The 25,482-nt window shown below is 35.7% G+C and overlaps 1 protein-coding gene across 7 annotated transcripts in view; it reads right to left on the reverse strand.

Moving 5' to 3' along the window:
- Positions 1–1,517: 1,517 nt before the first annotated feature.
- The window catches only part of retm (real-time), a 287,480-nt gene continuing 263,515 nt past the window's right edge, over positions 1,518–25,482 (reverse strand). For all 7 annotated transcript variants that reach the window (XM_053791151.2, XM_053791152.2, XM_053791154.2 and 4 more), the window contains 2 exons: positions 12,704–12,861; positions 1,518–11,631 (listed from right to left, as the gene is read on the reverse strand). In XM_053791151.2, coding sequence (XP_053647126.2) covers positions 11,535–11,631; positions 12,704–12,861 — 255 coding nt within the window. In that variant the 3' untranslated portion in view covers positions 1,518–11,534. The remainder of the gene's footprint in view (positions 11,632–12,703; positions 12,862–25,482) is intronic.

Here is a 25,482-nt window from a genome sequence, read left to right on the forward strand (position 1 = left end):
ATTTGATAGAAAACTTATGGAATTACACTATCTCGAAGCTAGAGGTCTCAGCGATATTTACACATTGGAGAATCCACCTACTTTGAGCCATATTTTGGGCCATACTCATGGCTATTTTGCTAGAACTCCTTTTCTATCGATTGAGTACAAGAAACCGCCCATTTATTTCAGCTACCCAATAAAGTGATCTGAAATTACTAATTTGGCCAATTTCACACAAAATTCAAGAAAGGCCAGTTTCAAAATAGGGTCCAGAACAAACAATGCAGATATTCCTGACACTAAAATAACATTTTCTCTATTATTAGTCATGTCTCCAGGCTGCTCTTATATTATGCTTGCTTTTCATTTTTAATTTTTATTCACACAAAAAATAGAAGACTTACTGTTATTCAGACTACTGCATAATTTTAAATTGTATAAATAATATCAGCGCATTTGTGAATGCACATTAGATCCACCAGTTGACGTGTATTAGACGTGTGGTGTGATCTGTTTTCGCTCGAACATTTCCGCTACTTTGAGCTCAATTTCAAGCTTACTATTTCTGTAATATATCTTCCATTCTATCAAATGAGACCAAGAAAATGAGAATACAACCATAAATACCATACAGAAATACACATTTAAACCAAAAACATGGTTGCAGTTTTCTCATGCACTGCATGCTGCAGGATTTTTTTTTTTTATACTGCACGCACTAACCATGCAGACCCATTCTCTCACATGTAGGCCTACCAGCTTTCTCCCGTAAGATTTGAAGCCATTAGAATTTTGCCATTAGCTCTCCCCTGACAGGTAAGAGGCAGTTAAATTTTCATTAATTGTACAGTATTTCAGTTAAATTTTCATTTAGTATTTATTTTTAGTTTCTCTGTGCTGTATAATTTTATACATTGCTTTATATAGTAGTTAGTATATTGTTATTAATAAATTATTTTATTGTTATTTGGGGTCTGGAACATATTAATTCTGTTTACATTATTCTTCATGAGAAAAATGGCTTTGGTTGTCGTCCATTTTGGTTCTCGAAGCAGCATCCGAGTTAAATTCGACAACCGAAGTTCCACCCAGTAGTGATGAGATAGATAAATGTGTATTACTACTGTAATCATTTCTGGGTGGGATAAGTTTTAATATTTCACAATGCGACTGCCAAACTTTAAATTATCAGAACATATTGTTAACCTAAAAACAATTGGGCCAGACCATTTAGAATAAATGAAGTGCAACTGAAAAATATTTATGGGGATTCGGTAAGGCTATAGGAGTCATATAGCACTTGGAAAAAGCAAATTGGAGGCAGTCAAGTCTGATTCAAAGAGGTGCAAAGTTACTCCCATTCACTGGGTCAAAAGCCCTCTACTGGCATCAAGGCACCTCCTTTGAAGGACAACTTCCATAGTAAAGCACAGGGATAAATTTAGTTGTGAAAATAATTTTTTTTCAGTGGATCACCTTAATGTATCATTATCATTTACATGTTATAGGAAGTAATGTTGCAGGTAAAAAAAAAATTGTTTGCACACTTGAATACCTTTTATTTGTCCCATTACAAGAGAAAATATTTCACTACACTTAATCACCCTGATTTTAAATAAGTACATTGGTTAAACAAGGTATACAGTGTACTGGATTGTAATTTACAGCTCTGTTCTCTATTTAGGTCCAGATAATGCAGTACTGTGCATTCAATTTTTCATATTAGAGTATGAACTTTAAAAGAAATTCAATTTAGCAATGGCTTTATATTTTACTTAACTTTTACAGCAAAAGCAATAACTTAAAATATTATGTGGAAAATCATGAAAGCATTACAAAAAAATTTTCTTAAAAATATTATGTGGAAAATTATGAAAGGATTAGAAAAATTTTTTCTGGACTTTTGATTCTAAAGGGATATATGTACCCCCTTCCCTCCCAAACCTTGCTTATTGCTTGTTAGTAACTATTAGCAGCATAACACAATGAAGCATTCAAGCAAAGATGATTAATCGGCATAAGCCAACTGGGAACACCTGAAGATGCACCTTTTTCCCAAAGGTAAAATAGGAAATTCAAGTTATACACATTTTTGATATGTTAAAATTTTGTCTGGACTACACATGCAACCTAACCTTGCTTAAATTTACATAATAAAATATAGCATAATTCATCTATCAAGGAATTTGCTTATCTGTAGTTAATTAAGTTTATTTTTTTTTTGTGTGTGTGTGTGATGAGGAGGGCTAATATTCAGGTGACCAATGCTTTACTTCACTCATTATATGCAACTTAAAATTCTTTTAGACTAGACCAAAGCAAAAGCATGAAAAGATATCTGGAAACCATTATAGTTTTATTTTATGAATAAACAATGTAGCGAAGAGATGGCACACCTTAAATTAAGGTGTGTTGTAGTTGATACAGGCATGCCTGACTCACGAAATCATAATGATAATGAAATGAGAGATCATTAGATCCTAAAGAAGCAAATGCAGTACAGATAATATGTTACATATTAGTGTAAAGGAAAGGATTAATGATTTGTTAGTGCATGTATATGTTAATCTGAAACATCTATAAGCAGGTGTACAGTAGTTCCAAATTAGTGCTTCACCTATGATATGCTGTGCTGAATACTCAGGTTTAGCACTTAGTCCATATTATGTGCTAAATGAACCTTACAGGCTTAGTGCATTTCTATAATAATAATCCAGATCATTAAAGGTTGCTGAGTAAAGACTAAAATCAATTTTTGAGGTGGAAATTTAAATCTCCCAGTCAGATTTTGCTAATTTTACAAAAGCACAGATTATTTGAGTAATATAATCAAAGTTGTCAGTAATTTGGAGAGTTATAGGAGTCTTATGGCTTAGCGCTTCTTTTTGATTATAATAATAATAATAATAGGAGTCTTACACACACCAGATAAAATTAGTAACCGGTGAGATAATAGTTTTGAGCCAAAGAGCATCAAATCAAGATTAGCAAGGCAAAAAGGAACAAAAATGAGGTGAACGGAAACAAACCACAAATACTTGACTTTCAGTAATGAATAAAATAACATGGAAGGAAGATCAGTAATTAATGAATTTATTTCAAGACAACATAAATACAATATAAAAATCTGAAACCCCAAAGTATGCACAGCATTATTATTATAATAAAAAAGAAGCGCTAAGCCACAAGGACTATACAGAGTATGCACAGCATTTTAAGCAAATTTAGATTAGTATTAAGACTACTTACTGCTAAAAGATTATGTAACTTCTTATGGGTCTAATATGATGTATTATCAGGAAGTTCAAAAATGGTAGTTAAGGTATAAATTACAATTATTATTGATAAGATGGAGAAGGTTGACCGGTAGCTATATAACCTATTAGTTTAGTGCTCTTCCCCCATGACTTATATTAAATATGCCTCACATCAGTTATCATTTTCATATCCTAAATAATTTTTATAATAATACATATCTTGACATTCGTGTGTCAACCCAGTCTTAATTTTAATTCATGTCATGTATGCTACCAAGATAGTTCTTTAAAGACTATTATTAAGAATAATTAGTCATAGACACCCAAGCTGAATGATGATCATTTTTTAAGTAGTCATAATGACAAGTGCTACAGTAAATAGACAATACAGTAGTGGTCTTTTGGTATAATGATTCACATGCAAGTAGGTTTTATCTGACCCACACATGAGTGAAATGTACCAACAAAGACTTCACTGCATTGTTAATTTACTACTCCCTTCCCCTAAGTTTATATTCCTAGCTATTAGACCCTTTTGGGTTTAGTGCTTAATTTGATTATGTTATTATTATTATTAGCTATTTCATATGCAACCTTACAATACCCTTTAAGCAGTTTAGTCCTAGTTTAATTCTAACCAAAATGCTGAATATAAATATGGGCTTTAAAAAAAAAAAAATTATATTTACACTGCTAATCCAACATCATTTTTTCCGTTTATATGTACTTTATAAAATGCTTTCATTATTCTTGGTATAGCCCAAAACAATATGCAGGATAACAGAAGTTCCTCTGTAACTCGTAACTCGCCAAACAGTACATAATCATTAGTGTTAAGTTAAAGGAAAAAATGGTAAACCCAAGTTTTTGAACCAGGTCAGCATGGTAGAAGAATGGCTATGTTGTGGGTCATTCATAGTAGAAGGAAAGAAGTACGTATAGGGTTGAGAGAAGCACAAAGGTAAAGTTGTAATTAATACAATAAATTAGTGCTAATTAACCCGTAAACGGTCCAAACATATATATATACGTTTTTACCGCTAGTGCCCCAAACGTATATGTACGTTTTATTTGTCATACATTCAACATTGCCACGATAAACCTGAGTCGCCTAGACATGAGAGAATGGGTGTGCGCACTCACTGTGCGCCATATTAAAATAATCGGGGATGCCTGGGTACCATATGCTCTTTTTTCCTATTAAAAAAAAAAATTTTTCTCAAAAAAAGTTGGGGCACTACGGGAGAGAATGTATATATACGTTTGGACCATTTACGGGTTAAAAATTTAAAAAGGAGAGTAGAGAGAATAAGCATAGCAGGGCAAATTAGAAGTTAAAAGGAATTTACCGTGCTCTCTGACCATGTGTGAATCTGGTGAGAACACTGTGCATTCAAAAAAGTAATGTTCTTCACATTCCATGAGGGATGTCTTCCAGAAGACCATAGTAGGTCCTTGTTTGAAGGGAAAACTATGATGCAATCTGGGCCCCCATGGCCCCTATACGTAGACATAATATGATGCAACCTCACAGTTCTGGGAGCCTGACTTGCCCATAACACAATACCATACAGGACTCTTAGATCACCAATAACATCATAACAAGGATATTTAGCAGTTATGAAGCTTAGCTCCTATATAGTAAGGCTCATGAATCACAAAAATGTATAATACTGTTACCCACAGCTGATAGCAGTTTACTGACTTCCAACATGGACCAACAATACTATGCACAGATAATCAAAAGACTTTTGTAGGGAAGCTGCTGCTGTACTCTGTTGGATTATGATGATGCATTTCCTTCAGGCATGTAAAAAGATGTATATATACCTTCTTTACACCAGGTAATATATGTCAATGAATTCTAACATTAAAGGCCAATAATAAAAATTTAATATATTCAACACAAAAATATTAAGAGTTGCAGCAATTTTACAAAACAGAAGGAAGAAAAGTTGACAAAATGCATATAACATTAAACCAGTCAGCTTACATATAATTTATATTTTTAAAACCTAACACTATCTGGACTCGGTTATTCCTATTATTTGCAGTCAAATGCTCAACAAAAAATATATGTATGTTTATATGTTCCTAACTTTAAAATAGATCTATCATACACAATTTTTCAATTTTTATTGCTCATTAACTGTACAATTGTAATAGGCAGTAAATTATTTCTTTCACAACTGTTGTCATACAGCAGCAAAAATTAAGCAAACTATGTATAGTCCTCTGAATATGCTTTATAGGTTCAATATTATTTACCTCAAGTAAAAATATCAAGGAAATATTTATCTTTTCACCCTCACACAATAGGGTAAGACTTAACAATATGCTATGAATGACAAAATTATCTTACTGAAGCAACTGCAAAGTCCATTGCTTGATGGATAAATATCAGGCAATGTACCACATGCTTTGAGTGAAATCATTTTTATGCAACTACTTTTTATCTAATACTGAACACTGGAAGTGAGATTCACCAAATCATGAATATTTTTTTTAAACCCTAATGCATTAAGCTTCACTCAGTATGGTCGATAAAAGAAATTATCTACTATAATTGCACCGATCACGTCAGCACTGATGCTACACTTGAGAATAACAAGGCAGATCTATTTTTTTTTGTTTCTGCACTTAAAAATTATATATATATATATGTACATAATATACACAGCAGGCATACACTAAATTAAGACTACCCATATGAAATTGTGGGATCTGCTATATAACAATAATCTGTTGGAAATAACATAATTAACAATACTGAACTTTATCTAAATCAGAGGCATTTGAACTATGATCCATAATATAAATTAATGCAGATTGTTAAAATGGTAACAAAGAATTTTTAGTTAACATTAAGAGTCGAGAGGTATTTTTCAGCATAATCACAGCATCCATGAGCCAGCAATGAGACCACTCACACACTACAAAATCTAACATTTTGGAAGTGGAGGGGTTCAGATGCTATCATTATGTTCAATAAGTTCAACTATATACGTATATACCTAACTACATATACTGTAGTATGTATTAATATATTAACAAAAACGTGTCAAGCCCTTAAGGTTCATACAGTACTCGTATAATGTACTGCAGATGTCACTGCCTGCAGAAACAAAAGTAACCAGTTTAGTGCAATACTCTGACTAAGATTCCTGGAAGTTCTCACACGGTCAACAATGAATTGCCTTTAAGTGGCAATCACAAAGGCTGGATTTCTACATCAGTATGCCTCTGTTTAAGATGAAAGTTTTTGGGTATAAAATAAATGCTCTGAGTGTGTTATTAGGAATGCCCTGGTTTAAGATAAAAATGTATAAAAAAAATTATAAATTAAGCCAGATAATTTATCATTAGGTAGCAGTTTGAGAAGCTAAGTAAATCAAACACCTATTTTAGATTACTATTTGATACAAACAGGCTACACCTTATGTATAATACATTACCTGTATTAGTAATGTCCACAATATACACAAATGATAACATTTTTATAAATTATGGTGAGACTAGATTGAATGTTCATATCAATAGACAGTAACTAGAAATGCTAATATAACACAGGTATCTTTGACTTGATAAGATATCCAGTTTTACAGACTCCTGAACCCTCACTGGGCAAAAATTATCAAACTGAAAATTATAGCCTAGGTCTGCTTAAAACAATCTTAGCATAGCAATTGTAAGTTGGCCCTAGGGTGTTGCCTGCAAAATAATATGCATAGACACTTGTATACCTCATACACTCCAGCATATTTCACTGGGAAATCACTATACTACAAAATGGACTTCAGTGCTCAGCACTGACTCTCAACAATGTACATCTATACTCAGATGCATACAGACATAATTGGATATATTAAATATTTACACATAGAAGAAGCAAAATACTCCATCTATGTGATGCCCTATACTATGACCAACAATATGTTTCAAAATATATGGAATTTCTTTGATATAGCATTACATAACATTAGTTACCTGTATACATTAGTTGTGTGAGGAATAGCTGTGTAGGTGCCATGAGTCACGTAATCTTTATGGAAGACGTGCAGAGGCTCCTCCAAAAACCTCAACTAAACAGTTTCCATGACTCGCCAGCAGATACTTCTATAATTCCCAAGCATCACACTAATATACATAATTAATTTTTAAAAAATTAATACTTTATTCTACCAGTCATTCAGTTAAACCTTGGGTATTTATCAAAGTACATCAGTTGATGTTGATACTCAGTACTTTCCTCCTTATCATGATTTTTGTGCTTAAATGTTTATTGATTAATAAATGGATTACTTTATAAAATAAAAAGATGAGTATCTTAAAAACTTGAGGAATACCACTTGACTGTCTTTCTTGTGCAGGATGATATGATTGCTTCTCAATTGTTACCCACACAATTAATTCCACATCTCTTATATCTACTGTATGTTAAATTTCTAACAATTTTATTGTACCATGAAATTGAGCAAATATCATTTATTAAGAAGCTTTAATCCTGATTATATGAACAAAACATTCTCACTGAAAAGCTAACACATGTCAGTCCTCACACTTTTCCTTTAAATTATGTAAATTAAATTATGCTTGTACATTTAAGTGTACAAAAAAGCTCATTACCGAGGTATATGCTGAGAGGTATTCCGGAGGGATTTTTCCTACATATCTTAAAAAAAAGTGATTTTTCATATACGATTATGCAATTAATCTAATACACCAGTACAGTACTGTATAAGAGCTACAGAAACTACATAATGCAAGTTTCATGATCCAGGAAAATATGGAAATCCTGCTAGTAGATATGTGTACACTTTAAAACTCAAAAGTTACATTATGTACACTTAAAGAACATTAGCAGACGGTTTGTACCCTGCCCACAAGTAAAACAAGATAGGAGTCATTGGGCCTTGTGGAGATAATTTACAAAATATGAAGCTCACAGTATGAAATGAGGCTGGTGATACCCACTAGCCAGTTATTTCAGCATCTTCAGGTAATTTGTCGCTTGTTATTATGGGTAATCTTTGCTTAACAACAATTCAATAAAGGATATTCAATATACAGTACAATAACTGAAATATTAAAAAACACATGCTATAAAAATTTGGATTCAACATACAACACAAAGAAACGAACTGGCACATGCCTCACACTCAGTGATGCTCACATGCTAGGAGATGGTAGCACAAAACTACTTTCATGGTAAATGTTTGTTTTGAAACACCAAGGCATACTTCATGGCTTGTACAAGTCCTCACATAGTGCAATTTTTACTCGCCCAGTAAATCAACTGAGCAAATTTTTTAGAAGTTTGTTGATTTTAATTTTGAGCCAAAAGCACTTAAGCTGAAAATTAATGGTACCATATTTTCCTTATATAATACTCTAGTAGTGTTAATATTGAAATTACATTAAAAGAACTTTATCAAAGAAGTGTGAATGCTAAGAGGAAGATCACAACATTTTGCTTCTGGCCAAGAATCCAAGCATCGTTGGTGAATGTTCCTTTTACTTTTAATATTTCTTTTTAAACTAAACTTGTTATTTGTACATATACATACAGATGGTGCATGTGCTGTTCTTCCATCATTTATTTGGCAGAAATCCCCAAAGTATATATAGGTACAGTATATATATCTGTAAAAAATTTTCTCATCACTCGTCTCCAATTACAGTACAGTATAGTACTGTACATAATGGGAGTCAATGAGAAACCTATATTCCGAGTCATGAAACTGCAATAACAAGATTGCAAACAAACCATGGAATAGGTAGGGTTCAAACCCCACCTGTTCCATGGCCTATATTCTGATATATGACACTTTGATATGCAACAGGATTTCATGTAATGCATGTGTCATTAAGTGAGGATTACCTACCATATATACTAGAGTATAGTCCAACTTTGTGTACAAGTCAACCCTTGACTTTTTTTTTTTTTTTGTTTTTGCAAAAAAATCCTTAATTTTTCATATATCTCGTGGATGGTTCAACCCTAGTTTTTAACGGACAGTAGAACATTTTAAAATTAAAGTACTGTACTGGGTGTTAGCAGTATGTTGTTCTGTACAAAAATCTCCAAGTCTAGTGTTTTCTCTTATAAACTTTATCCTAAGAAATATATAGAGAAAGGCTAACAAAGAGAAAAAAAAAATTCTCTACTTGAGCTAATATTATGGTGACTCACTACAGTGAGGTCAGGTGAGCAACACAGCTACAAAGACTAAGGTAATATTTCAGTCTAATAAAAATACAGCAGCACTTTGAAAGGTCTACTGACTAGTGCTAGGTAGACCCTATGGAACAGATTCAAATGCAACACTTAAGACATTATATTTTTCACCCACAGGGGGCTTTATCAATTGCCTCTAGTGGGTAAGTGCTGCATGTGTCTTTATTCTACAGTTGGTCAGTACTGTTATAACTGGTACTTGTATTAGGAAGGCTCTGCTCACCTCAAATACTCACACTCATTGACCATTCCCACTCGTGTAGTTGTCAGTGTTTTCTTCTGTGGGTAATTCTGCATTAGTGAAAAATGACCACTGAATTAAAAAAAATTACAGTTGTGTAGTAGTAGTAGAAGTGCTGAATCACATTTCAACGGGATGAAGTAGCCAAAGCTAACTTAACTGTTCTAATTACATGTTCCTCAAATTGTGGTCTCGTGCAGTACCATAACTGGTTATCTCTGTATTTATGATTTTCATATGTTTAGCTCTGGCATTCAGAATTTTGCTGTGTAGTGAATATAGAAATAAAGTGATTGCAAATAAGGTCCTGAACATGTCTACCTAAGATAGAACTCAAAACAATGAATTCAAATTAGATAAATTAAAAATTAAAAAATGATATAGGAAAGGACTGGTTTGGCAACAGAGTTGTACAAGAATAAAACAAACTGCAAATTTTTGACAGATGCACAAGTGGAAATGGTTGGGCAAGAGTTGGACCTGCCTTGCATTGGCCAGTAGGCCTAGTGCAGTGCTCTTCAATTACTGCCAAACCAGTATATTGGAATCTATATTCTGGTTTGGCAGTAGATATAGACGAGTGGAGTGTGACTGTGGGCAGGACCTCCCTACCATGGCCAGCAAACCTACTGCAAAACTACTTGATTCTTAATAATAATGGTAGAATTATCATCAAAATGTTAGGTAAACACACACATGTGCAACTAATGAAACATTAGCTGCAGCTATGTCCATTTACCTAATACTTGATTTTTGTGTGCAATACAGGGATTGCACTTCATAGATTTCAAGCCTTCAGAAATATTACCCATGAATAAGTAAACTCCTCACTTTTTTGGCCAAAAAAATCAGCCATAGAACCTTGACCTATACTCAAGTATATATAGTATATACTGTTGTATTAAGGTTTCCACAGAATATTCCTACATGGAAATTCCAAATATTAAAATAACTTAGGCATTCTGAAAATTATTATTATAATCAAAAAAGAAGCGCTAAGCCACAAGGGCTATACAGCGCTGCCATTCTGAAAAATGTTTCTTTATAACAATTACAGATAATATAGGATTGGATGCTTGCCACTAAAAATCTATACCATGAAAAATTTAAAATTTACTTTAAAAAAGAGATATGAAATTTAATGATTAATTTTTCATTCCCAGCCTTATACAAGTAAATTTAATAAAAATAGAACTTGCATCATTGTTTTCAGTAAATTGAAGTAATAAGATTATTAAAAAATTGCAGCAGCTTCTTGTACTAATATAAGATCAGAAAGTTTCCCATACCATTATGAATAGGCTAAGGATTGTATTAATATACTTATCATTAGTACTATCTCTATCACACTGAATGTTCTCAAATTTTATGCAAGGAAATTTGTAGCTAAGGCTATTATTATTCCATATCCCATTTTGGGGAAGCAGCTTAATAAGCAAGACTTGCTAATCTGGAACTTATTATATTGAGATTAAACATCTTAACCCAACTGCAGAGTCAATATTGGCTCTAGTCAGGTAGTCAAGACCTGTTCCTCTTCACCAAGGTATCTTTTAAAATCCTTAATCAGCAATGCAATATCCTGGGTAAAAAAGCATATAATAACAAGAGATAATAAAAATATTGACAAAAAATGAAGTGATGAAAAAAAGACAGGTGCAGAGTATATCTATATTGTGACAATGCTTTGCTCTGCACAAAGCAAAACATCACAATAAAATCTTGCTGTGCAACTGTGTCTTTGCTTCATTACTGTAGGCAGTACACCTTTGTTTCCAGGATTAAGTAATATATGATAGCCAGTGGTAATTTAGGGTCAGCGAGACGGACAGGAGGAAGTTGCAGACTTGTTGGTGTTAGAAGAGAGGGATGAGAAACCACTCTGGCATGACTGAAGGCTAGTCATAGAACCCCTGTGAAAGGCAAATGGTATGAATTTCAAGAATCAAACAATTGACCTTCAGTACAACTGTAACCTGCAAATACACACAGACGAAGGTTTCTCTACACATTCTATCTTTAGATCTATTCTAATAGAGGTATGTCAATTTTTCACCTCTCAATTTACTGTTCTATAAAGTTTGTCTCTTAAAGTTCTTCACATTTCTGCAACATCTTAGCAAAATTTCAATTACACATCTATAACTTATGAATATAGTGCTTACATGCATTGTTTATAACAATATAGTATCTTCAGAAGGCATCTATAGTATTGTACAGGAGACTGAACATATGAAGGCTGAGTGGATACCAAGAGTAGAACATTTGCAAAAATGTCAAAAAATGCTAAAATATCTTTGGTAAATTATTAATGTTAGTATGGCCTGGTAAAGGAAGCACAGACCTTAGTACCATTTTTAACACCCATGTCACATCTACTAATCTCTCTATGTCAATTTACTGTGTTCAATTTCCATTGTTTGTTCTAAGTTATCTATGTTGTGTGTATTTTAAGATCTCTGATCTCTGCTTCTTAGCCCTTTCACAGCTTATTTGAGGGAGCTGTGCTTAAAATGTAGATATACATGACAGCCAATGAAAGGGGTTAAATCCAGTAATCAACTGTACAACTTTGTCCAATATTGCCATTCTTCCATACTCTGACAAAATGTGAACAAACGTATTTGACAAAGTGCTTTATTTATTACCTAGCTTGTATTTTGAACATGCAATTCACTCAGATTATTCTCATTAGCTTTAATGTAAAATGGTTATGGAAACAATCTTCCCGTATTCAGAAACTTTTGGTAAATTCCATTAAAATGTAATTACATTTACTCAAATAATTTGTTCTAACCTCCAATAGTCTTAGCTATTACACTACACACCAGGCATTACTTATAATATTTAGTGCTTAGTTTTGATTGTAATAATAATTACTCACAATAAACCATATCCAATAGTGTAAAAAAAAAAAAATACTGTAAGTAAAAAATTTCTGTACAGAATTATATTCAAATAACTTGAGTTTCAGAGAGTCCTTACCTGTAGTCAGCTGATTTAAGCATCTCAAAGTAGTACATAATCTTAGACTTTGGTGCTGTTATGGAATCAATTATATCAAGTGGAGATGTGTGCTGACTTGATTCATAATAATGCCATTGCAGTATGTATGTGCCCATGTGAGACGTAACATGGGAACCCTATAAACAAGAAAAATTATGTAAGAATTTTTTATGCTATTCCAATGCAAATTAATATAATACTGTATATAATATTTGTAGTAGATTGGTAGACAGCAACCGCCCAGGGAGGTACTACCGTCCTGCCAAGTGAGTGTAAAACGGAAGCCTGTAATTGTTTTACACAATGGTAGGATTGCTGGTGTCTTTTTTTTCTGTCCCATACACATGTAAGATTTCAGGTACATCTTCCTACTTCTGCTTACACTTAGGTCACACTACACATACATATACAAGCATATACAGTGGACCCCCGCATACCGATTTTAATCCGTGCAAGAGGGGTCATTGTTATGCGAAATAATCGGTATGCGAATGAATTTTCCCCATAAGAAATAATGGAAATCAAATTAATCCATGCAAGACACCCAAAAGTATGAAAAAAAATTTTTACCACATGAAATATACATTTTCCTACACACAAAGAGAAGGATACATGCACAATAGTAGAGTAGTACATGCACAGTATATATTGTGCATGTACTAGTCTACTAAATGAAGAATAAATGACACTTACCTTTATTGAAGATGCAGCAATGACTGATGAGACACTGTCCTGGGAGTGCCTTTTCCTCCTGAGTACTGTAGGTCCTGTTTGGCATTTTCTTCCAGAACAGGCCTTACCACACTGTGTATGCCACTACGATTCTTAAATCTCTCAAACCAACCTTTGCTGGCTTTAAATTCACCAATATGAGCACTAGTTCCAGGCATTTTTCCCTGTTCACCTGGGTGTTAGTCGACTTGTGTGGGTTGCATCCTGGGAGACAAGATTAAGGACCCCAATGGAAATAAGTTAGACAGTCTTCGATGACACTGACTTTTTTGGGTTATCCTGGGTGGCAAATCCTCTGGGGTTAATTGTTTCTTGGTATTCTCAATAAGCCACACCAACAACGGTGCTACAGCAGCAGCAGCAGCTGACGGTGGTACAGCAGCAATAGACAATGCTACAGCAGCAGCAGACGATGCTACAGCAGCAGCAGCAGCTGACGGTGGTACAGCAGCAACAGACGATGCTACAGCAGCAGCAGCAGCTGACGGTGGTACAGCAGCAACAGACGATGCTACAGCAGCAGTAGACGATGCTACAGCAGCAGCAGATGATGCTACAGCAGCTGCAGCAGCTGACGGTGGTACAGCAGCAACAGACAATGCTACAGCAGCAGCAGACGATGCTACAGCAGCAACAGACGATGTTACAGCAGCAGCAGATGATGCTACAGCAGCAGCAGCAGCTGACAGTGGTACAGCAGCAACAGACGATGCTACAGCAGCAACAGACGATGTTACAGCAGCAGCAGACGATGCTACAGCAGCAGCAGCAGCTGACGGTGGTACAGCAGCAACAGACGATGCTACAGCAGCAACAGACGATGTTACAGCAGCAGCAGACGATGCTACAGCAGCAGCAGCAGCTGACAGTGCAGCAGCAGCAGCAGCTGTACCACCAATAGTAGCGATGGTTGATTGGGGTTTATTATACAACCTGGCCAGCTCGGAGACACGCACTCCACTTTCATACTTATCAATGATCTTTTTCTTCATCTCTATTGTAATTCTCACCCTTATTGCTGTAGGGTTGGCACTAGAAGCTTTCTTGGGGCCCATGGTCACTTATTTTCCAGAAAAAGCACCGAAAACACTGTAATAATACGAAATATTCCGATTGTATGCTTGGATGTTACCGCGGAGGCTGGCTGGTAAACAATGCCACCGGCGGAACATGTGAGCGTGGCTCAGGCCGCACATTGGACGCGTCTCGGACAAAAATCAGTTAGCGGGTTTTTAAGCGGTATGCGAGGCAAAATTTTTGCGATTAAAGCAAGCGGTATGCGGATTAATCGCTATGTGGTGCCATCGGTATGCGGGGGTCCACTGTACAGTGGACCCCCGGTTAACGATATTTTTTCACTCCAGAAGTATGTTCAGGTGCCAGTACTGACCGAATTTGTTCCCATAAGGAATATTGTGAAGTAGATTAGTCCATTTCAGACCCCCAAACATACACGTACAAACGCACTTACATAAATACACTTACATAATTGGTCGCATTCGGAGGTGATCGTTATGCGGGGGTCCACTGTATATATATATACACACACCCCCGGGTTCTTTTATTTTCTATCTAGTTCTCGTTCTTGTTTATTTCTTCTTACCTCCATGGGGAAATGGAACAGAATTCTTCCTCCGTAAGCCATGCGTGTTGTAAGAGGCGACTAAAATGCCAGGAGCAAGGGGCTAGTAACCCCTTCTCCTGTATATATTACTAAATTAAAAAAGAGAAACTTAGGTTTTTCTTTCTGGGCCACCCTGCCTTGGTGGGATATGGCCGGTTTGTTGAAAAAAAAAAATATAGCTTATGATCACTCACATTATCAAGAAACAGCAAAAGTAATAAAGGTACAGATGTCTTGTATAGCAGAGATGTGAACTTACATATGCAGTCAGTGGGTTGTTTAACCCCTTGACTGTCGCAACCCCCAATCTTGAGGTGTCGCAAAATTTAAAAAAAAAAAATTATTTTTTTCTTATGAAATGATAGAGAATCTTTTCCCGATTGTAATGACACCAAAAAAACGAAATTTGACGGAAAACTGACGGAATTACGCTCTCGCGAAGTTAGCGACCTCAGCGATATTTACAAATCGGCGATTTCGCCCACTTTGAGCCCTATTTTCGGCTAATTCCATTGTTCCAGTCGACAAAACTCATAGCTACTTCTTTAGAACTCCGTTTTTTCTATCGATTGAGTACAAGAAACTGCCCATTTACTAATTTCAACTACCCAATAATGTGGTCAGAAATTTGCAATTTGGCCAATTTCACAAAAATTAAAAAATATGACAATTTCAAAATAAGGTCTAGAATGAACAATGCAGACATTTCTGGCTCTAAAATAACATTTTCTTTGTTCATCAGTCATGTCTCCAGGCCCCTCTGATATTACTCCTGCTTTCTATTTTGAATTTTTATTCAAACAAAAAATAGAAAATTTACTATTATGCAGACTACTGCAATACTGTAATAATTGTGTAAATAACATCAACCCATTCATGACTGCATATTAGAATGGCTAGTTGGACATTTATTGGACAATGGCATCAATTGTTTACTTTTGAACATCGGCAAAAATCGAACATTTCCCCTACTTTGAGCTCCATTTCCAGGTTCTTTTTATAGTAAAATTAATCAAAATCACCTCTATTTCTATAATATGTTTTCCATTCTATCAAATGAGACCAAGAAAACGAGAATACAACCATAAATACTATACGAAAATAGATCACAAAGTCGGCATTTTAATTAAAAAAAAAGGTCCGAGTTTTTTTTCTCATTATGCACTGCGTGTTCCAGGATTTTTTTTATATGGTGCACACTGACCACACAGACCCATTCTCTCACATGTGGGCCTACCAGCTTTCTCTTCCTTGATTTGAAGCTGCTAGAATTTATGAGTATATATACGTCAAACATGGTACCTCGTAAGACGTATATATATACGGCCGCGACAGTCAAAGGGTTAATACCTCACTCCCTAAGTGTGTACAATATATTTTAAATGTTCTTAAATTTTTAGTCAGGTCACATGTTGGGTAAAATAAAGATATATCAGGTAAAAGAGTGACATGTCAGGTAACGGAATTTGTCAATACAGTTCATAATCCTCACAAATTTTATAAATGAATCTAATTTATATACTCTTAGATTTATATTCAAATTAATCAGTATTATTTTTCATGAAACATGTTTCTATTCAGAATTCTTCCTCCGTAAGTCATGCGTGTCATAAGAGGTGACTAATATGCCAGGAGCATGGGATTAGTAACCCCTTCTCCTGTATACATTACTAAAGTTAAAAAGATAAACTTGTTTTTCTTTCTGGGCCACCCTGCTCTGGTGGGATACGGCCAGTTTGTTGAAAGAAGAATGTTTCTATTATAGTTCCTTCAGCCAGTGATTAACTTGCTACAATTTTCTTAGCTTTTTGACAGTAATTAAAATCTCATTAATATTAATGAAGTTATCCAGTTCTAATGCCAGGCATTGGAATTGGATAAAAGTCTCATGCTCTCCTCATTCATGTAACAGATTTTTACCACCCCAATGATTTTTCAAAAAGCTAATAAGTTTGTAACAAACAAAAAATCATTGGTTAAATGAAATAGAACCATGCTTCACAAAAAATAATGCCAATTACAATTTATATAAGTCTAGAATTATAAAAGTTAGATTTGTTTATAATACATAAAATCTGTAAGGATTATGAGTTATAATGACAAATTCCCCTTTACCTGACAGGTCACTCTTACCTGACATGTGACCTGACAAAAAATTTCAGAACAGAAATGTATCTCCCATGCTCAGTGAGTGAAGCATCTAACAACCCACTGACTGTATATGTGAGGTTACATCTCTGCAACATAAGACTTTTATAGCTTAATTACTTTTGCTGTATGCTGATATGGGAAATCATGAAAGCAACTGGAATGCTACTATTTTCACTATGGTTTATCTGGAGTATACCTGGAGAGGGTTTCAGGGGTCAATGTCCCTGCAGCCCAGCTATCTCCCATGTAGGTAGGCTAACTCAAAAAAGGAAAAAGCACTTTCACCATCACTGTCTTGTCAGAGGCATGCTGATACTACAGGTCAGATGCACCTCAAAATTGCAATATCCACATCCCTCCTTCAGAGTGCAGGTACTGTACTTCCCACTTCCAGGATTCAAGTTCAGATAATTGGTTTCCCCAAATTCCTTCATAAATGTTACTATGCTCACACTCCAACAGCATCTAAAATAATAAAAAAAAACATCACATACAAACCCCTCCTTTACCTCCTCCCTTCAACCTTTCCTAGGATGACCCCTACTCTGCCTTCCTTCCACTATAGAAACATATAACTTGCAAGTCATCCCATTTTGTTCCATTCTCTCTAAATGTTCAAACCACCTCAACAACCTCTCTTCAGCTCTCTGGATAATTCTTTTAGTAATCCCACACCTTTTTCTAATCTCCAAATTACGAATTCTCTGCATAATATTCACACAACACATTGCCCTCAGACATAACATCTCCACTGCCTCCAGTCTTCTCCATGCTGCAATATTCACAATCCATGCTTCACACCCATTCTTATTTTGGTACCACTATACTCTCATACAGTTCCCTTTTTGCCTCCATAGGTAACAGTCTTTGTTTCCACAGATGCTTCAATGCACCACTCACCTTTTTTCCCTTGTCAATTCTATGATTCACTTTATCTTTCACAGACCCATCTGCTGACAAGTCCACTCCCAAATATCTGAACACATTCTGATATCCAATCTTTCATTATCTAAATCATTTGTTACTCATCACCTTGCTCTTTCCCATGTTCACTTTTAATTTTCTTTCTTTTATATACTACTGTCACAAATTCGTCCACCAACCTTTGCAATTTCTCTTTCAGAATCTTTCAAAAGCACAGTGTCATCAGCAAAAAGTAACTGTGACAACTCCCATTTTGTATTAGATTCTGCATATTTTAATCCCACATCCCTTCCCAATACCCTAGCATTCATTTCTTTTACAACCCCATCCATAACTATACAGTGGAACCTCAATTTTCGTCATTAATTCATTCCAGAAAGTCTGATGAAAACCGAATTCAATGAAAACTGAAGCAATATTTCCCATAAGAAATAATGTAAATCCAATTAATCTGTTCCAGACACCCAAAAATATTAACAAAAAAATACATTTTATAGAGAATAACTATAGTTTTACATACAGAAAACAATGAGAAATAAATATAAAGGACTAATGAAATGGATAAATGAACATTTAACATCGCTTTTACTTTTACTGAAGACTCTTGTTGGTGTATGGAAGACATCGAGGAGGGGAAAGGGAGGAGAGGTTACCTCTACCACCATCACTACCACCCTCTACCACAATCACTACCACCCTCTACCACAATCACTACCACCCTCTACCACTATTACTACCACCCTCTACCACAATCACTACAACCCTCTACTACCATCACAACCACTACTACTCTCTACCACCATCACTACCACCCTCTACCACCATCACTACCACCCTCTACCACCATCACTACCACCCTTTACCACAATCACTACAACCCTCTGCTACTATCACAACCACTACCACCCTCTACCATAATCACTACCACCCTCTACCACAATCACTACCACCCTCTACCACAATCACTACCACCCTCTACCACAATCACTACCACCCTCTACCACCATCACTACCACCCTCTACCAACGAGAAACAAAGCCAGGCTGACTCAGAACGTGTGGGATGCTTTGTGTGGGTGAGGGTGAACACGTTCAGTACAGCAGGCCACTGTCAACTCAACGAAAACCGAGGTGATAAACAAAAACTGGGACAAAATTTTGACAAAAAGAGTTGTCGAAAACCGAATCCGATGAAAACTAGGGCAAACAAAAACCGAGGTTCCATTGTACTAAGGCCTACTTTTACTGGGAAAAAAATTCTCCAGTAAAAGTAGGTCTTAGACTGGGATATGCAATGTCCCTGGGTTGTTTAACCTATTTTGATAGTGATGGAGTGAATGGTGAGCATTTCTTGTTTGGATCACCCTACCTTGGTAAGAGACAGCCAGTGTTAAAAAAAAAAAATACATATGCATACATACATACATACATACATATATATATATATATATATGTATATATATATATATATATATATGTATATATATATATGTATATATATATATGTATCTTCTTATTCTTTTTAGTAATCTTTACAGGAAAAGGGGTTACTAGCCCATTGTTCCCGGCATTTTAGTTGACTTTTACAACACGCATGGCTTACGGAGGAAAGATTCTTATTCCACTTCCCCATGGATATAAAAGGAAAAGTAATAAGACCAAGAACTATTAAGATAAAATCAAAGAAAACTCAGATGAGTGTGTATAAATAAACGTGAACATGTATGTGTAGTGTGACCTAATTGTAAGTAGAAGTAGCAAGACGTACCTGTAATCTTGCATATTTATGAGACAGACAAAAGATACCAGCAATCCTACCATCATGTAAAACAATTACAGGCTTTCGTTTTACAATCACTTGGCAGGACGGTAGTACCTCCCTGGGTGGTTGCTGTCTACCAACCAACAGGGTAATATTTAGTGAAGGGATTCAGGGAAACCGGTTATTTTCATATAGTCGGACTTGAGTCCTGGAAATGGGAAGTACAATGCCTGCACTTTAAAGGAGGGGTTTGGGATATTGGCGGTTTGGAGGGATATGTTGTGTATCTCTATACGTATATGCTTCTAAACTGTTGTATTCTGAGCACCTCTGCAAAAGCAGTGATAATGTGTGAGTGTGGTGAAAGTGTTGAATGATGATGAAAGTATTTTCTTTTTGGGGATTTTCTTTCTTTTTTTTTTGGGTCACCCTGCCTCGGTGGGAGACGGCCGACGTGTTGAAAAAAAATATATATATATATATATATTATATATATATATATAAATATATATATATATATATATATATATATATATATATATATATATACATGTATATATATATATATTTTCATATAGTTATTTTCTTATAGTCGGACTTGAGTCCTGGAAATGGGAAGTACAATGCCTGCACTTTAAAGGAGGGGTTTGGGATATTGGCAGTTTGGAGGGATATGTTGTGTATCTTTATATGTGTATGCTTCTAGACTGTTGTATTCTGAGCACCTCTGCAAAAACAGTGATAATGTGCGAGTGTGGTGAAAGTGTTGAATGATGATGAAAGTATTTTCTTTTTGGGGATTTTCTTTCTTTTTTGGGTCACCCTGCCTCGGTGGGAGACGGCCGACTTGTTGAAAAAAAAAAAAAAAAAAAAATATATACATACACACACAAATATGCACACACACACAGCAGAGCATAGCAAAGCATTAGCAGAGACAGAAAGGCATACCAAGACCATCTTGTGCCACACTGACCCATATTTACAATGCCATCACCTAGTCTATTTCCAAATTAATGATGTCACCCAAGAAGAGCTTCAATGATGATGGAAGTGTTAACATGATGATAATTAAGCATGAATTTATAATGATGGTGAAGAAACCATAATTAATGGAAAGGTTCTGAGGAGGAATGTGTGTATTTAGCCATTTGAGGTTACACAGGCAGAGCTAAGCTCATGGTGTCCAGCCTTTGGTACTTATCACATATTTTTTTTTAATTTCCAGTAGTTATTTCCCCTCCTGTAACCCATTTCATTGTTTCACTACTATGAACATTTTTTGTGTCCTTATAGCACTTTAGTGTATATCTGTGGTCTCCTGTGCTCTCTATTGCTGTTAAGAAATATTCTTTATTCTTTCATATCCTTTTGTAATCATGTACTGTATGTGTTAAAAAAAAATAATGGTATAAGTTTTAACACTGCAAACAAAAAGGTATGATGCAACTTACAGCAATCAACTCAAAATGCAGGGTGGCAAGATTATGGCTTATTGGTCTTGATCCAAGGAACTGAAAGTACCTTTTCCTTTCTTGGATCAAACTTCATTGCCTCTCATTCCTCACACACTATGACCCCTACAAGTTTAACACTTCCACATGAATGTAATAATATCAATACAGTAGTAATTGACCTACTGACCTATCTGCCAATCCATGAAATATTACTGCCTGAATCATTAATTGTAACATTGTTCTTATTAGGTGCAACTACAAGACTATTATTCTTATAAACCTCTTGACTACCTCGCATTAGTATTAAGATAAAATAAGATTATAATCAAGTTAACTACTATTATCTTGTCTAGTTTTAAGTAGTTACTGTGTACTAGGATTAGTCTGCCCAAAATGCCCTGGCATGTCAGTGGCTTTCATTGTAATTAGCAAACCAAAATTGTAATTGCACAATGTAACCTTTACAAAGAAATAAATCTTTATCTTTATTGCAATACATGATTTTCACTTTCCCACAATAAAATCTGATGAAGAGGAGTGTGGATGCAGCAAGGACTGTGACAGCTGAAGAGCTTTGAGAATATGGAGGGAAAGAAACTGCTCTTAAAGGAATGTAGCAAACCAACTGCAAAACTACTAGGAATGATAAAACTTGAAGGGCACTGAGATGCACGATGAAGATCTAGAGGAAAATCAGGAAGAAAAAATCAGCTCACCACCCAGGGAGGTACTACTGTCCTCCCAAGTGAATGTAAAACGAAAGCCTGTAATTGTTTTACATGATGATTGGATTGCTGGTGTTTTTTTAGTTTCATAAACATGCAAGATTTCAGGTACGTCTTGCTACTTCTACTTACACTTAGGTCACACTACACATACATTGTACACGTTTATGTATACACACTCATCTGAGTTTTCTTTGATTTTATCTTAATTGTTCTTGTTCTTATTGCTTTTTCTTTTATATCCATGGGGAAGTGGAATAAGAATCTTTCCTCCGTAAGCCATGCATGTTGTAAAAGTCAACTAAAATACCGGAAACAATGGGCTAGTAACCTCTTTTCCTGTATAGCCTACTAAAAAGTAAAAGAAGAAAACCATCAAAGTAGGATGTTTGAATGTGCGTGGATGTTGTGTGAATGATAAGAAAGAGATGATTGTGGATGTTATGAATGAGAAGAAGCTGGATGTCCTGGCTTTAAGTGAAATGAAGCTGAAGGGGGTGGGAGAGTTTCAGTGGAGAGTAATAAATGGGATTAGGTCAGGGGTTTCAAACAGAGTATAGAGCTAAAGAAGGAGTAGCAATAATGTTGAAGGATAAGTTACGGCAAGAAAACAGGGAATATAAATGTATTAATTCAAGGATTATGTGGAGTAAAATAAGGGTTGGATGTGAAAAGTAGGTTATAGTAAGTGTTTATGCACCTGGGGAAGAGAGAAGTGTAGAGGAGAGAGAGAGAGAGATTTAGGGAAATGTTGAGTGAGTGCATGGGGCATTTTGAACCAAATGTGAGAGTAATTCTGGTTGGGGATTTCAATGCTCAAGTGGGTACAAATGTTGTGGACGTAGTAGTAGGCAAATTTGGGGTGCCAGGGGTAAATGAAAATGGGGAGCCTTTAATTGAGCTATGTGTAGAAAGAGGTTTGGTAATAATACATATTTTATGAAAAAGAGGATAAATAAGTATACAAGGTATGATATAGCACATAATGAAAGTAGTTTGTTAGATTATGTATTGGCGGATAAAAGGTTGATGGGTAGGCTCCAGGACGTACATGTTTATAGAGGGGCAACTGATATATCAGATCATTATTTAGCTGTAGCTACAGTCAGAGTAAGAGGTAGATGGGACAAAAGGAAAATGGCAACAACAAGTAAGAGAGAGGTGGAAGTGTATAAACTAAGGAAGGAGGAAGTTATGGTGAGATATGAGCAACTATTGGCAGAAAGGTGGGCTTGTGCAAGTATAAGTAGTGGGGGGGGTTGAAGAGGGCTGGAATAGTTCTAAAAATGCAGTATTAGAACGTGGGGCAGAAGTTTGTGGCTATAGGAGGATGGGTGCAGGAGGAAAGAGGAGAGATTGGTGGAATGATGAAGTAAAAGGTGTGATAAAAGAGAAAAAGGTAGCTTATGAGAGGTATTTACAAAGCTGAAGTGTTATAAGAAGAGCAGAGTATATGGAGAGTAAAAGAAAAGTGAAGAGAGTGCAAAAGGAGAGCAGATGAAAGAGTAGGAGAGGCAATGGCAAGAAATTTTAATGAAAATAAGAAAAAAAATTTGGAGTGAGATAAACAAGTTAAGAAAGCCTAGGGAACGAATGGATTTGTCAGTTAAAAACAGAGTAGGGGAGTTAGTAGATGGGGAGCTGGAGGTATTGGGTACATGGCAGGAATATTTTGAGGAACTTTTAAATGTCGATGATGAAAGGGAGGCAGTAATTTTATGCACTGGTCAGGGAGGTATAACATCTTTTAAGAGTGAAGAAGAGCAGGATGTGAGTGTGGGGGAGGTGCATTAGGCATTATGTAGAATGAAAGGGGGTAAAGCAGAAGGAACTGATGGGATCATGACAGAAATGTTAAAAGCAGGGGGGGATATTGTGTTGGAGTGGTTGGTATTTTTGTTTAATAAATGTATGAAAGAGGGGAAGGTACCTAGGGACTGGCAGAGAGCATGTATAGTTACTTTATATAAAGGGAAGGGGGAAAAAAGAGATTGTAAAAATTACAGGGTAATAAGTTTACTGAGTATACCAGGAAAAGTGTATGGTAGGGTTATTATTGAAAGAATTAGAGGTAAAACAGAGAGTAGGGTTTCGGATGAGCAAGAAGGCTTTAGAGTGGGTAAGGGATGTGTAGATCAAGTGTTTACATTGAAGCATATATGTGAACAGTATTTAGACAAAGGTAGAGAAGTTTTTATTGCATTTATAGATTTAGAAAAGTCATATGATAGAGTGGATAGGGAAGCAATGTGGCAGATGTTGCAAGTACAGTATATGGAATAGGTAGTAAGTTACTAAATGCTATAAAGAGTTTTTATGAGGATAGTGAGGCTCAGATTAAGGTGTGTAGAAGAGAGGGAGATTACTTCCCGGTAAAAGTAAGTCTTAGACAGGGATGTGTAGTGTCACCATGGTTGTTTAATATATTTATAGATGGGGTTGTAAAAGAAGTAAATGCTAGGGTGTTGGGAAGAGGGGTAGGATTAAATTATGGGGAATCAAATACAAAATGGGAGTTGATACAGTTACTTTTGCTGCTGATACTGTGCTTATGGGAGATTCTAAAGAAAAATTGCAAAGGTTAGTGGACAAGTTTGGGAGGGTGTGTAAAGGTAGAAAGTCGAAAGTGAACATAGATAAGAGTAAGGCGATGAGGGTATCAAATGATTTAGATAAAAAAATTGGATATCAAATTGGGGAGGAGGAGTATGGAAGAAGTGAATGTTTTCAGATACTTGGGAGTTGATGTGTCGGCAGATGGATTTATGAAGGATGAGGTTAATCATAGAATTGATGAAGGAAAAAAGGCGAGTGGTGCGTTGAGATATATGTGGAGTCAAAAAATGTTATCTATGGAGGCAAAGAAGGGAATGTATGAAAGTATAGTAGTACCGACACTCTTATATGGGTGTGAAGCTTGGGTTGTGAATGCAGCAGTGAGGAGGCGGTTGGAGGCAGTGGAGATGTCCTGTCTAAGGGCAATGTGTGGTGTGGAAATTAGGAGAAGGTGTGGAGTTAATAAAAGTATTAGTCAGAGGGCTGAAGAGGGGTTCTTGAGGTGGTTTGGTCATTTAGAGAGAATGGATCAAAGTAGAATGACATGGAGAGCATTTAAATCTGTAGGAGAAGGAAGGCGGGGTAGGGGTCGTCCTCAAAAAGGCTGGAAGGAAGGGGTAAGGGAGGTTTTGTGGGCGAGGGGCTTGGACTTCCAGCAGGCATGCATGAGCGTGTTCGATAGGAGTGAATGGAGACGAATGGTATTTGGGACCTGACGATCTGTTGGAGTGTGAGCAGGGTAATATTTAGTGAAAGGATTCAGGGAAACCGATTATTTTTATATAGCCGGACTTGAGTCCTGGAAATGGGAAGTACAATGCCTGCACT

Source organism: Cherax quadricarinatus, chromosome 59 (assembly GCF_038502225.1).
Source record: "Cherax quadricarinatus isolate ZL_2023a chromosome 59, ASM3850222v1, whole genome shotgun sequence".
Lineage (NCBI taxonomy): Eukaryota > Metazoa > Arthropoda > Malacostraca > Decapoda > Parastacidae > Cherax > Cherax quadricarinatus.